Source organism: Lactuca serriola, chromosome 9 (genome assembly GCF_051521515.1).
Source record: "Lactuca serriola cultivar US96UC23 chromosome 9, Lser_US96UC23_V15, whole genome shotgun sequence".
NCBI lineage: Eukaryota > Viridiplantae > Streptophyta > Magnoliopsida > Asterales > Asteraceae > Lactuca > Lactuca serriola.
The window spans coordinates 190,925,868-190,942,404 of NC_136416.1; the positions used below are offsets into that span (position 1 = coordinate 190,925,868).

The window sequence follows — 16,537 nt, forward strand, 5'->3', positions numbered from 1 at the left end:
TTTATGGAATCCATCCATTCAACCACCTTGAATCATGAATAACAAGCTTATAAGCATAGATCTAGAAGAATATCACATAAAAGAAGAAACTCATGGACTTACAAAAGTCCATAAGGTGTGCAAGAAGGTGGTGAGGAGGTTTGCTTGTTGGATCTTAGCTCAAAGGGAACATTCTCTTTATTCAACTTGCAATCAAAGGCTTAATACTTCAAGAACACCACAACCACTCTAAGAACACTCAAATGGAGCTAGGGTATTCGAGATAAGAGAGTGGAGGCTGAAGAGAATGACCTAACCATAAATTTAAAGTCCTTAAATATGGAGAAAACTCTAAAAATCGTGGGCTTGGGTTGCATCAACTACCACGTCGTGTCTTCCTCATGTCACTTCCTCATGCCACATAATGGTCCTCCATACTTCACGTCATGGCACCAGGCTTTTCCCACCTTACCTTGATCCCTCCAAGTCCTCAACTGATCTATTTTGGAAACGAGTATTACATACCATCATTGGTTTAGGTTTTATTCTTACATAATGAGATAAACGTTGTGTTCGAAATGCAACTTTTGGGAGTTGTTAGCTTTAAAAAAAAAAAAAAAAAAAAAAAAAAAAAAAAAAAAAAAAAAAAAAAAAAAACTTTATTTGACATTAGGAGCTTTTATCTTTTGTTTTAGATACAATAAACTTTGAATCCAAAAACTACTTGAAGCAACTTTTGGAAGCTTTTAGCTTTTGGTTTTTATCCAATTTTAAACCATTAAAAGCTAACAACTACTTTTGTCAAACATTTATACAAAAATAAAAGTTACAATTTCTAGCTTCCAACTACCGACTACTAGTTACCAGCTTTCAAGTTTCAACTATCGACAACTTCTAGCTCCAAATAGCAACTAGTTTTGTCAAATATGTCGAAAGTCATTACTTATATGTGTCGACAGCTTAAGACTCATGAATTACATTATCTCATACATGATTTGGAATTAGTGATAGTGATTAGAGTATTAAATATTTGGAGGTGCCATCTTTATATAACAATATGTAAAGTTCACACAAATCACAAGACTTTACAATATATTTTTAACCAAAATGATTTAAATGTGTGACAAAAAGAGAGCTCTTTTTGTTTTTGGCCACAAACTTCCGGCTTCCGTGGCCAAAACCAGAATGGTGGATGTTACTTCAACGATTATTGCGGAAAAAAAATGTTTTGTCATCCGAAAAATTAAAGCAAAATTCTAAAGAAAACAAGAAAAAATGAATTAGAAAGCCTAAATGAAGGAATTTGAACCCAAGTTTACCTGGTGTCATCTAGACAATTTTTTTTAAAGTTGATTACTTTTCCCGTATTTGTCATTCTTGCATTGATTTATTCGTCAGCCAACTGTCATCAACAACAATACGTACATTCATACATACTTACAATCTTTCTATCAAACACTAATACATAAATGCATACATACATACAATCTTTATGTCAAACATCAATGCATTCTATCAAGCATCAATACATATTTGCACACATACATATACTTATATGGATAAACGACATACATGACATAAGGTAATTAAGGCATAATATCTATTAGAAACACCTAAGATTTTCAAATGAACACAATAACTTCTTCCACAATACTCTCATTCAAACCAAACCAAAAATACAAGAAACAACCCCTTCCAAACCCTACAAATCCTACCACAAAAAAACCAACAACTTCTTCCACAAACCCTAATCATCACCATAAGCCCTAAAACTATATCGTTCTTGATAATACCCATTAAACCAAAGATCAGCCTCGAACCATTTAGGATACCTAACCAAATCACCAGCAACAAAACTCATATGTCTCTCACTACCTTCGGGAACAACCCTCACTTCTCCTTCCTCAATGTAAACCAGTTGGTCAACATGCCAATCCCATGGAACATTGCATTTACCTGTCTTCCATGTTGACCATTTTGACACCCCAAGCTCTGATAATCGCTCTTTTGACACGTTCTTTTCTACCCTTATGCTGTATATCTCCTCCAATGGTCTCTGCATTGATATGATCATCCCACCACCATGGGTAGAAGAACAGGAAGTTTTGAACTCTGGTTTGTTTCTTTTTGAGGACGAGATCAATGGAGGAGAGATGATTAGACTTGCCATTTGTTTACAACCTGCATAAATTGTGAAACTACTATGAGCTTCTTAACTATTTTAAACAAATTTAGGGCCTTGAAAGCATAAATCCAATCTATAGGGGAAAAGGCTTCAAGGGTTGAATAGTTGAACTCAATTTGGCAGCAGATACTGAATTTCGTGATAACATCAAATATAGATTCATGGTAAACCCGACTGAAATGTCAAGTACGCTGTTGTAATTAGCAAAAAACATCAAAAGTATTCAATCTGCTTCGCAAACTTGAGTCGAATTTAGAGAATCTGGAACAAGAATCAGACTAAACTGTTGTAGAAAGTGCTACGGATACAACGATTATGGTGTTATCCGTGTCAAATTTTCTTCCATTTGAAGTGTGCTAGGTTTAAAAGATTTTAAAAGAATCAAAGTGTAATTGTTCTCCAAAATCCCTAAACGATACTTGTTCGTAATAAAGCCTAAATAGAAAGGGGAAATTGATACGAGAGATGAGAGTGTAACGAACCTTGCTGAGAAAAAATGGCGACTTTGTTCGACTTTGTTGTCCGGTTTTCTCGAAAGGGAAGAAGATAAAGAAGATAAAATATAGTATATTTATTGAATGGTCCTTGAAGTCTTACTTTACTTTAGTCTAGTCCCTTGAGTTTTAAGGTTCTTTCTAAATCAAGATAGTTAAGTTTCATAATGATATCCCAATGGTATAATATTTCATTTATAATAATAACTAGGAAAGAGCCCATGTTCCGCATGGGTTGTAAATAATTTAAAGTTTCTTAAAAAAATTGGTTGCAAATAATTTAAAGTTTTCTAAAAAAGATTGGCACAAAAGTGACAGTTGTCAAAGTTTAGTGGCGTTAGTGTAAAGAATCATAAAAATTTATTGTCAAGAGTGTAAATAAGTAAAAGTGAAAGTTTTGTGACAAAAGTGTAAAGAAATAAAAATAAAGTGGCAAAAATATGAATTGGAAAATGTTCATGTTAAGGCAAAAGTGTAAAGAAATAAAATTAAAGTGGTAAAAGTATGAATTGGAAAAGATTAAGGCAAAATTGTAAGGAAATAAAAGTATAGTGGGCAAAAGTGTAAGAAAATAAAAATATAGTGTCAAAAGTATGAATTGGAAAAAATTAAAAGTGATAGAAATATGAATTAAAAAAGATTAAGATAAAAATATAAAAAAACAAAAGTCAAGTGTCAAAACTATGAATTGGAAAAAGTTACTGTTAAAACTATCCATGTGTTTTAATATATATATATATATATATATATATATATATATATATATATATATATATATATATATATATATATATATATATATATAATAAGGCAAAACTGCAATAAAGTCCTTACAAATTGGCCTCATACTCAATTTAATCTCTATATTTATTTTTTATTCAATTAAGTCTCAAATATCGGTAATCATATTCAATTTAACCATTTGACCAGGTCAATAGGTCATCCAACTTTCAAAAATTACATTTTTGGCCCAGATTTAAAACTTTATTACAAATTTGGTCCAAAATTTACACTTTTGGCATAGATTTTAAATTTTGTTACAAATTTGTTCAAAACTTTACCCTTTTTGCTCAAATTTTAGAATTTTATTATGAATTCATCCTAACTTTAGGTTTTTTTTACAATTTTTTTCTCAAAAAATTGTTTCTAATATGTTTTTTCTTTATAAAATCATAATTATACAAAAAAAAACGTATTTTCACATAAAAATCTTATATTTTCTATATAAAAAAAATTTAAACTTTTTTGTATATGAAGTATCTAGTTATAAAAATATATATTTATTAAGTATATAAATATATACAAATCCGTTTTTATAAAAAAAATGTATACACAAACGTATTTTACAAAAAAAAATGTATACAAACACCTATCACATTTATATATATATATATATATATATATATATATATATATATATATATGCACACAAATAGGTGTGTATCTATTTTTTTTTTATAAAATCGTGTTTGTTTATATTTGGGACTTAATTGAATAAAAAAAAAATTATACAGTCTAAATCGATTATGAGACCAATATGTAGGGACTTTATTGTAGTTTTCCCTATAATAATAATAAATAGTTATAAAACAAATAAATAATAAATGGAAATTGAGTAATCTAACTATAATGCAATGTGTATTAAAGAAAATAACCAAAAAGATGGTTTTGGCAAAATAACCCCAATGTCCGAAATGGAGAATTTTGGACGGATAAAAAATATTTTTTCAAACAAAAAATATATTTTAGAGTAACATTTCGGGTTTCAATTTTTTTTATTGAATTTTAAAGAACTAGTCTAAAATCCGATTAACAATACCAAAATTTAAAAAAAAAAAAAAAGTTACTAAAATGTGATAAAAAGTTAAACAGACATAATAAATAGACAATATATATGATACTATGACTTACAATTTGTAACAAGTTCAGACTTGAAATTTAAAATATAAAACATAATAATTATTTATATTTAAAATCCTCGAATAGGATAATTATTTGTCGTACATGTTACAAGCCATGCATATATAACATTTTCATTATAATATTATTTAGGATAAATAGTCTAAATAAATATGTAGTAGTCGTAATGACAATTTCGTGGATATAAAAAAAACTTTTAAATCCGAATTCGTATGAAGAAGTTATACTTCTTCGAAGATTCGCGATCAACCCGACACAACTATGTGTGTCATAAAAAGTGAATTAGAGATCGGTTGCTTGTTAGCCTAAGTAATCAAAACGAAAGTCGTAGTAATCTTAAAAACAAAAACGTACATATAAAAAAACGTCTAAATTTGACTTTGTATGAGGAAGTTATGATTTTTAGAATTTTCAGTACATTAATGTGCGCACAAAAATCGAAACTAAAACCGGTTGATTATTAGCCAAAACAATCTAAATGAGAGTTGAAAATTTCGTAAATACGAATCCGTCGATATAAAAACAATCGAGAACGAAGTGCGTATGAAGGAGTTATGATTTTTGCATGAACTTCAACAGTGTAATCTTTATTAAAATATGAATTTAAAATAGAGTGAGAATTATCTGTTGAGGTTTAAAGGAAAGTTTTAGTACTTGAAAATATACACATAGATATAAAGAATATAAAAAACGATGGTCATATACGAAAGTTATGGCCTTTAAAGATTTCAGAAAAACATCTGGCCTAATGACATGGCGGCCCGAGACTACGCCACGTGGTCTTGTTGGGTAGCCAACTCCTCTAGCCTACTGAGTGACGTGGCTCCATGAATTTTTGACACGTGGTGATTGGTGAACGGGTTACGACATGGACCATGAAAACAATGACATGTGGCACCATACAAAACCAGATGCGTCAACCAAGGGTGTGGCACACCCAAGTATAATGCACGACACTCCTCCAATAAACCCCTATATATAGGACTCGAATTTCAGCCATTTGCTCACCCTTTTCTTACACTTCTCTCTCTAAAACTTTCCTTTCTGAGCCTGATTTTTCCTAGATTTTAGAAGTGTTTTAGCGGGGCTCTGAGTCGTCGGATAGTCTAGCAAATAGAAGCATTAGGGTCGAAGTTCTACCTGCGAACATTTCGAGCTTTTGTCAGAAACTCGATAAGTTAAGTTGCACTTATTATGCTTTAAGTGTAACTTATATTTATGTTTATAATCATTATTATGAACCTATAAATAAGATTTATCAGTATTTTCATATCATAATATTGATTGATCAACTTACGGGAGTAATTTCAAGGCTAGATTTAGTGAGGTGTTTAAAGTGGATTTTCCAAATAGTATACTATGTGACGGGTCATACCTCCGATATGGTCTTAACTGATTATTCCTTATTTGATAGATCTTGATGTAGATATTGAGATTATTGAGAAATCAAGACTATCGTTATTATATTTTCAAGAAATATAAGACTAAGACTTAGTGATATTTATATCTAGGTTTTTTGAAAGGAAAAGCTACGGTGTTAGGCGAAACACTGACCTAATCGCAATTCATTCACTTTTAACAAGTAAGTGCATAGTTATTTTCAACTTACACATAGATACAAGTATTCTAAATGCTTAAATGTTATGTTTACTCTTTATCCGTGTTTAAAATATATGTGCAACATGTTATAGATGTTACTTGATTAAACCGAATATTTATTTTATTATACCTCAAATGTTAATGGGTAGTGAAGGGTATAAGAAATAACAATGAGAAGTTGAGACCATAGTAATATCGTACTGTTGTGCCTAGTCATATAGGGGAGTGTAGATGATGACTACTGACTATTCTAGACAGTCTTGTGAAATATTAGTAGACTCGCCACATGTATGTGTTAATGACCATGCTTTTTAGGGAAAAGGAAAGAATGTTCATTCGTTATACTCTATCCCACACATGGTTGCCTTATTGACACATATTGCTAATGGAATCCCAGAAGCAATATTGTCTACTCGTTGCTTACAAAGATCTTTTAGGATAGGTCCCTCGAGATTATCATTTTAGGACCAGGAAGTGATGATAACGGAATGGTTAATCGGGTTATTTGATTGTTGTGAAATATATATTTAAAAGATTATAATATTATGGGTTGAAAACCCTATGTGCTCATCATATTTCAAAGCCTAACTAATTCAGTTTCTTTGTATCACATGTAGCAGTACATAGGTACAGTGATAATTATGTGTTGAATATGTTGAGAGATTTAAGGAGTTTTTAGGCCATTAGTAAAATAAATTGTTGTAAGGCATGTAATGAATAGTTTATGCTTATGTTTTCTATATCGGTTATAGCATCACAAGTTTTTAAATATTAATGAAAAACATTTTTTTTGGAAATGATTTGATATTGAAATTATCTCACATTAATCATGTTATGGGACAAATTCCACATTAATAAAAGAATATTATGCATTAAATAAGCATAAAGAAAAAGGTTTTAATTGGGCGTAAAATTAGGGATGTCACAAAATCAAACATTTGATTGAAAACGGTGATATTAAACACTTCGAAATAGACATGTCACATATAAATAAATAGATCCCTTTGAAAAAAATTGCAAAAAAATAACTTCGAAATTTAAAGAACAATCTGAATTCGAGTATTCGGAAAAAAAATAGTAAATTTTCAAAAATTGAAAATCAAAATTTTATTTTCTATGAAAATCCCATTCATAATGGTCAGTTTAGTCAATTGCTCGGGTAATTAAATTTGTAAAATCCTATTGATAAAACAATTTAAATTAATTATACATCAATATTTTGTAGCATATACTCTTAATTATCAAACTTTTGAACATGGATGATACTAAAAACTTATATCAAAGAGATTTTATTTTTTGTAAGATCATAAAATAACACTGACACACGTTTAGTGACTCCAACATTGAAAGAAAAAATGACTTGCCACGATAATCATCTTTGTCACTTTGTACACATTTAAGAAATATTTTTTTTGTACACATTTGATCATTTAACTTGTTATATGTGTTCACATATTACATATATGAACACATTTAACAGGTTAAATGGTCAAATGTGTACAAAAAAAAATTGTCTAAATGTGAACAAAACGAAAAGTTAATTATCCTGATAAGTCATTTTTCTCACTTTTAATAACGATTTTATTTTTCATATTTGTTTGTATTATTTTTTTCAAACATTATTTTTAAAGTATCCATAATGTCCTAAATATTAATTAAACATTGATCAATTATAAACTTTACTTTTTAATTGATAAATATATTTTTGTTTTGTGAAATATTTTATATAGCCTCTTTTATATATATATATATATATATATATATATATATATATATATATATATATATATATATATATTTCTTTTGTTTTTAAACATATACAATATTTTTAAAGTAAATAGTATCTAACAATAAAATTAAATAAATTAAATATGTAATAATAAGTATGGAGGGTATTTTAAAAAAAAAATTAAACAAAAATATTATGTAGCAAATAAAAAATCAAAAAATATATATAATGTAAATGTTTTAAAATTATTACAACTTTTTAATACTTTTTAATTATTTTAAAACCTAGATAATCTAGTATTTAATAAAAGTATTTTAAAATTTTATAAAAAAAGTATTAAAGTGTTATATAAAATCTGTGAAACACTTTAAAAATATGTAAAAGAAAGATTAAAAATAATTGTATTAAAGTTATACAAAATTGTATGAAAATATAAAAAAAAAGTTAAAAACTTGTTAGTTAAATTTAAAACATTTATAAAATATTTGGTTTAAAATCACTTGTATTAAAATTATATAAAAGTATAAAAAACATAGTTAAAAAAGAAGAAGAAGTATAAGCAAAATTTAAAACATTGTATTAGAAAAACCTATATGAAAAAAATATTATATAAATGTTGTAAGAAATTATAAAACGTCTTAAGCAAAGTTTAACTTAACTTATTAAATGGTCAGGTGTGTACACAAAAATTTGTCTAAATGTGAACAATGTGAAAATGTAATTACCCTAACAAGTCATTTTCCTACATTTAAACAACTAGACTTTTCAATGTTTACTTCTTGAATTGGTTATCAATTCCAACTATAAAACCACTTTGACCTTTTCATTTAAGTTTCAAATTCTTAATTTCAATTTTAAGTTAAAGTTTTTGCTTTCTCAAAGAAAAACCTTGCAAAGTAGATATCGATGGTGATCGATATTAGGTTTCCAATACTGATTTTTCATGGGGTCCATTTCCAAGTTTTTAATGAATACTAAAAAGTGGTTTGTTGCAAGTTAGCCCTAAGATTTTAGAGGACCTTATAAAAATTAAAGACAAAACTTCAAAAATGGTCCATGTGGTTTTCGAAAATCTGAAGTTTAGTCCATAATCTTTAAAAACCTCACAGATGGTCCATGTGGTTTCAAAACTTTTAACAAATGGTCCTTTTCGTTAACTCCGTTAGTTTTGGCTAATAAATGAAGGGTATTTATGTCATTTCATGCCATAGGGACCATTTATGAAGATTTACCTTATTTAAATATATATATATATATATATATATATATATATATATATAATTATTTAATAATAAAGGGTCCCACCCCTCCCTCCCTCCTCTCTCTGTCTCTCTCTCTCTCCCCCCCCCCCACCGTTCCTACTTCCTACTGTCATCACCATTCTTCCACCCCTTTCTTTAAATCGCCGCCGGATTCCATTCTTTTATTTGATCTGAAACAGATTTCAATGGGGCCTTTTTATTATGAATACATATTTGATAGCTGATGAACACTATGGTCGTTCTTTTCTCCTTTCCTGCTTATAATGGTTATAATTCCCAGATCAACACTATAGACTGGTTTAGTGTCAAGTGTAACAATGGTGTGGAATGAATTTGGATATAATAAAGGAAAAGCTGGTGGAACAGGGCAATGTTTTGGTTCTGTCATTTTATCGAACACTTTATGTGCGTAGCTCGTCTGATAATTTATAATTAATGAATGCAAAATGATTCATCCATACCTTAGTATATGAAATCCAGTAGATAACAAGATAACAGGGGAATATGCAGGGATGAAGGTATGAAATTGAGGAGATTAACAAACAAGCTTTTTAAATAAGAGAAATGCATAAATGCTTCTATTTTGTAAATAATTGGGTTAGGCTTAAGCTCTTCATAGTTGAAATCTCTGCCGCACTGTAACCCCATCACTACCCACTTTAACTCACCCACATTCTTCTTCACCGCTTCCTCCTCCTCCTCCTACAACTCTGACATCCACATCAACTCTGAAAGCTTGTCAGACTTCTAACTCTTACGGTTGTCATAGCTCTTAATCACATCAGATCTGCATTCGGATCTCTTACTCTCCTCCTTCGGCTTCTCCATCACCGGAGACATAACAGTTTTGCGGTGGTGATACCTGCCTCCACCGCATCTCATTGTAGCAATGATTCTACGACGGCATGACGACCAAAACTTCAAATTCCCACCACAAACTCAAGCGGTAGTGGGGTGATGGTCTAGAACAATTGATCCTAGATTGTTTTGATGAAGCTTTCCCATTTAATTTGACACCTTTTACTCTAAACCCATGAAATCAATCGTACATAACCTATGAGAACCTTTTTTTATAAACACGGCCTTTTTATGTGGATCAATACGTAAAATCTTCACACACACACACATAGAGAGAGATGAGAGAAATAGAGAAGTAGTAGAGGAGTAAATGTTGAGAGAGAGACCCTTTGACATTAGATATTTATATTTTATTTATATTATTTTTTTAAATAGAGAAAACCTCATAAATGGTCCCTGGGTATTAAAATGACGAAAATAGCCCTCACTTAACGGTAGAAAGCTGACGGAGTTAGGCGGAAAGACTAAAAATTAAAAGTTTTGAAACCATAGGGACCATCTGTGAAGTTTTTTGAACTTAGAGACTAAACTTGATATTTTTGAAAAACACAAGGACCATTTTTGAAGTTTTGTCAAAATTAAATTAACACCCCATACCTTTCTTGTAAAATATTATTAAGGAAATTTCTTATCATTAAAGACATAAAATTTCACTGCTTAATCAAATCAAAATTTTATCAAAAAAGTGAATACATTTATTATGTTCTTTTCCAAAAATTAAATATTATCATTATCAAAATTTATAGTATTATTTTCAAATACATTTTACTCGACTAAATGGACGCTTCGTTATGATGATATTTTGGTATTTATATATCCAGTTGAAATAATAATTTTATTCTTGTTGTATTTCTCAAAACTAAAATCATGACCATTTTCATATACTTAATTTGACCATATAGCCAACTATATTTTTAAAATTTAAGTTAATATTAAAGAAATCTCTTAATCAGAGGTCCCTCATGATTACGATTGCAGGCTGCATACGACTATACACCCACACGACCCCTAGGGTTGCCACTAGTTTGTTGGATATAATAGATTAGTTTATTAATTACCAAAACTAAAATCATATAATGTTAGCAAATCTGGTTATAATATGTGATATGTCCAAAAAAATGAAGCTTAAACACAAAGGGTGTGTTGGATTAATAAACCGTAATTTTCTATGGTTCTTTTAAAAACTTGTAATGATGATTAATGTGCCACATATGATCATAAAATTAAAAATTTAAAATTTAAATTCGTGACACGACAAGAAACATGCAATAAAGTAACCGGTTTGGGATGGACTAAACATGTCTAGATTAAAAACCAACAAAGTTTACCATTAACGTAATGTGTCTGTGGTCTTTGTAATTAAACACATCAAAATAAAGATTGCATATGCTTCAACTTTTGGTTTATCTGTAATTAAAAAAAATTGCTTAAGTTTTTATTAGAAAAATTGTTTAAGTTTTTGGTTTGGATTCAAGTTGACCTTCCCAACTCATTTATGTCCCCAAACCGTTTTACTTAATTTTCATTTAAATAAAATACTAATAAATAATGAAACAGACATATTTATAAATATTTAATTGATTCTAAAACTTAAAAGTTGTGTAGTTTTGCCTGCCATGCCTATCTTCTTGGCTCCTCGCAATCCATGGCCGCCACTTTTGAAGATACCAACCAAACACGACACCCATCCAACACATTTCGGGCCTTTCGTGTAACGTCCGGGTTTCAGGACAAAACATTTGTGTCAATGTAATAGTCTAGGTCAACTCTTGTAACTCTTTTTGAAGTAATAAAGATGAAATATTTGAGTATTATGTGAATTATATGTGTTTATTATTTAATTATAAATGTATAATTAATAAAGAATAAAAATGAGCGTCAAAATTAAAGTGTGAGATAATCCCGATATCTCTACATAAAGTTGTAGAATATGTCTCAAGGTTTCCGTGCATATAAGGAACGCCGAAATCCGAGTTATAACGAAGAAGTTATGACCCGTCGAAGTTTCACGACAAAACCGGCACGATACCGGGAAGCATGAATAGTGAATTTACGATAGAGCGAGATTTAGCCTTAGTGATCTAAACGAAAGTCATAGAATATGTTAAACTAAGAACATCGATAAAAAGAACGCCCAAATCTGACTTCGTATGAAGAAGTTATGAGATTTTAAACAGACCAATCATGTCCCGGCTTGTTAAAAATATAACTTTAAAAATACATTCAAAATTAGCCGACGGAGTCTAAACGAAAGTTGTAGAGTACGTCTTCACCTACGCGTGGATATAAAGAACGTCAAAAACGGAGTTCGTATGAACGAGTTACAAATTATAATAGCATATTTACGTATTAAAATAAAGTATAAATCATGTATACGTACACATATATATACATATGTATATATCATTAGAAAGGTATCGACGATGCGGTCATTATAAGACTAATTTTGAGTTCTTTCGACATTAGTTTAGTACAAATATCATTAAATCCATTTATAATAGTATTATAGAGGGGTGTTTAGTTGTTTATATAACTAAAATGTCATTAAGTAATTATGGAGGGTAGTTTTTGAAAATTCAATTAGTATAAATAAGAGTCTTGGGCTCTCATATTTCTTGCACCATTCTCTTGATTCAAGAGTCTTTCTCTCCTTATCCCCCGAGCATTTCGGTCCCTCGTGATTCGACTTCTCTTTCTGTAGCTTAGTATAGTAAGGTGAGCGCTGAAGCGCTGCACGAATCTTTCTCAGAAAGATTCAGCGACGAAGTTCTGCCCCTGCAGAGCCCGACTTCTAGCTAAAACCCCCTTGTAAGTAAGTTATGCTTACCTTATTTTAATATAGCTTATATTTAAAATTAGTATTGTTATTATGAACTTATAATAAATATTTGAGCTATTATTATAACTTATATAAGTGTCGTTATAATATTTTTTTTAACTACTCGCGGTACGGGGAATCTCGTTTAAAGGGCCGCATAGGGTTGTTGGATTTCAGAAGTGCTATATGCTAAAATGGTCCTGCCCTCCGGTGTTTTATGTCTGGCCCCTGTCTGTACATAGTGGTTGGAAAATATTGTTTAACGCTTATATAATAATAATAATACTAAGACTAATAGTTGGTCACGGTAAATATTAGACTAAAATTTAGCGATAATAATGCTAGGTTTCGTCGAAGGAAAATAGAATCGTTAGAAGCAAGCGCTGCCCGATTTTGGAATCATCACCTTAACAAGTGAGTGCATAGTTACTTTCAACTTACACATAGATATGAAGTATTTTATATAAATTACGTGCTATGTGTGCATATTATCTGAATACTTGCTATCTATGCTAGATGAACGTTGTTATACATGTTTTCAATGATTTAAACTGTATATGTATTTTATATCTACGAAAATGTTGGGGTAAAACATGGGTAGATGCAATAGGTGATGTGTGATAAAATGATGAGAGGCCTCGATGTTGATGTTGTTGATTCTGTCATCTAGCGGAGTATGGATGACGACCACGGACTCTTCTAGACAGTCCAGTGGAACATTAGCAGGCTCGCAACCTGTAGGTGTTTGTGAACGATATGTTCACCGGTGTACTCCATCCCCCACATGGTTGCCTTTAGGACATTTATTGCTGAGGAATCCCCTTAGCAGTAGTGTCCGTCCCGATGATGATCCTTAGGCTAGGTCCCTTATGATAGGTGTTTAGGGACGTAAAGTGAGGATAACGGGAACGGGTAATCGGGTTATTGTTGATCGATGAAATTAATAAACTTATTTATTGTGGGTTGAAAACCCTATGTGCTCACCAGGCTCCCAAGCCTGACCCACTCAGTTTTATGTATTACAGGTAGTGGCGCATGAGCATAGGTGTGATGTTTTGGACGAGGGATTACGTATATAGGCCTGTAGATATGAAATAATGTAGTAAGGCTTATATTGTACTGTTTATGCTTTTGATCTGTACGAACATGACATCCCGAGTCTTTTAATGAAATACATTTCTATGGAAATGCTTTTGATAAATCTTTATCATATTTTTGTTTTGGGACGAATTCCGCAACACTTTCATTTAAAATGTAACTATGATTTTTAAACAAAGCATAAACAAACCGGTCTTTTCTGGCCGTGATTTTGGGGATGTCACAGTTGGTATCAGAGCATTAGTTTAAGCGAACTAGGAATTTGTAGGATTTCTAGACTTAAACTTAGAATGCTAAGCGATGATTGTGAGGTGTGAGCACTAGCTTATTTTAGGAATTGTGCCTAAAATGCTTTTATGTGCTAAATGCTTTGTGCATAATATGTTGTTAATTGTTCGGATCTATGGTCTGTTGCCGACCGGATCTGGAAACCTTATGTGTTTAGGATTCTAAACGTACGACTACGATATTAGAACTAGCATGTAAACGTTTCGGAGTGATAAGGACTATTTAAAACGTCTATCCTAAATAAAGATCTAAATTCACCTTATTCGGTGTATAGATCAAGATGGCAAGGACCAGTAGCGGAAACGTGAACGCAAATGGAGGTAGGAACCAACCCCCAGTGGTTCAGCAAATACCTGTTGTTGAAGAAGTTGCACCTGAGCCAGTCACCATGGCTGGAGTTCAAGCCATGATTCAGGTTATGCTAGCTGAACAAATGGAAGAAATGAGACGGATGCTCCACGAAAATAGGGACGAACCTACCATACATGTTGAACCGACGGAGCCAGTTCCCGAGCCATCTGAGGAAGGGAACTATAGCCGCCAAGTGAGTCAAGTAGGGACTCAAGGTGAGCAAAAGGATGGCCCAGAAGGGAGAAACAACAAGGATGGGCGGATGTACAAAAATTTCTTGGGTGCGAAACCACCAAGTCTCTCAGGAAGCCCAAAGCCTGTTGAGATTATGGACTGGATCTCCGAGATGGAGATGGTGTTTGAGAGCTGCGACTGCAGCGAGAAGCAGAAGATTGTCTTCGCTGTGAGACAATTGAAAACTGGAGTCTTGAGCTGGTGGAAGCTATTGGCAGATACAATGCCACGGGGAGAAGCTCTGAAAATGTCATGGGATGAGTTCTTGGAACAACTGAAAGCGCAGTACTATTCAGAGATAGACCTGATTGATCTGAACAATGAGTTCCAAAATTTGAAGAAGGGGAGAATGAGCATCGATGACTATGCTGCTGCATTTACGGAAAAGATGAAGTTGTTTCCATACCTAGTGCCAACCGAACTTTCCAAAATTGAGAAATTCGCAAACGGACTGCCGGCTGACTTTGGCCCAACAGTCAAGATGGCAACCACTCTGAAATCAGCTGTTCGAGCAGCTAAGAACGTGGAGACCCAACAAAAGGAAAGAGGTCTGGAGAGGGCTGAGGTTGGTGAGAAACGGAAGTTCAATGGATCCTCGAAGTCCAACAAGAAGAGTAGATTCTCGAAGTCTGGTTCGAGGGGAGGAGGATCAGAAGCGAAGTGGTGTGACAAGTGCAAGAATAAGCACTCTGGGAAGTGTGACGGAGGGGTCACTTATTACAAGTGCGGAAAGCCTGGGCACTACGCCAATGAATGCACCCTCAACCAGAAAGCCTGTTATGGGTGCAATGAAGAAGGGAACATTTTGAAGGACTGCCCGAAGAAGAAGGAGACAGGAAGACCCAACATACCACCGAAGCCGAAGGCGAGAGCCTTCCAGATGACGCTCGAGGCTGCAAAGGAGGCAGCAGACGTCGCTTCAGGTACCTTTCTTGTAAATGGTTTGCCTGCAAATATACTATTTGATTCCGGAGCCAACTACTCCTTTGTGTCGCATAAATTTGGTGGGAAATTAGCATTGCCTGTAGAAAAACTAGATAATGCCCTGATTGTAGAAGTTGCCAGTGGCAAATTCGTACCTGTTAGTAATCGTATTAGGAACATCGTCATTGACCTAAACGGAAACGAATTCCACGAAGAGCTATTACCCATAGAGTTAAACGGTTTCGACATCGTTTTGGGTATGGATTGGCTTAGCGCCAACGATGCTGAGATTCAATGCCGAAAGAAGATAGTAAATGTAAACCCACCCGGAAAAGAATCATTTATGGTGTATGGGGACAAACGCAGAGTGAATTCTGGAATCATATCCCTGATGAAAGCCAGGAAATGTTTGTCCAAAGGATGTGCATCATACTTGGCATTCGTAATCGATGCCAAGAAGGAGAAGAAAGAGGTGCAGAATATACCGGTTGTGTGTGATTATCCGGAAGTCTTTCCCGAAGATCTTCCCGGATTACCACCTGATAGGCAAGTGGAGTTTCGTATAGACTTGTTACCAGGAACAACACCGATAGCAAAGGCACCTTACCGATTAGCACCGACAGAGATGAAGGAGCTCATGACGCAACTTCAGGAGCTGTTGGACAACGGTTTTATTCGACCTAGTTCATCACCCTGGGGAGCTTCGGTGTTATTCGTGAAGAAGAAGGACGGAAGTATGAGAATGTGTATAGACTACTGAGAGTTGAATAAGGCAATAGTGAAGAACAAGTATCCATT

The 16,537-nt window shown here is 32.5% G+C and overlaps 1 protein-coding gene across 1 annotated transcript; it reads right to left on the reverse strand.

Annotated features, from left to right (window-relative positions):
• Positions 1-1,557: 1,557 nt before the first annotated feature.
• On the reverse strand, positions 1,558-2,730 carry LOC145075180 (uncharacterized). Its single transcript, XM_079021479.1, has 2 exons — positions 2,647-2,730; positions 1,558-2,160 (listed from the first exon to the last, which is right to left on the reverse strand). The coding sequence occupies exon 2, from the start codon at positions 2,147-2,149 to the stop codon at positions 1,727-1,729; it is 423 nt and encodes a 140-aa protein (XP_078877605.1). The 5' UTR covers positions 2,150-2,160; positions 2,647-2,730; the 3' UTR covers positions 1,558-1,726.
• Between the last annotated feature and the right edge of the window lie 13,807 nt (positions 2,731-16,537).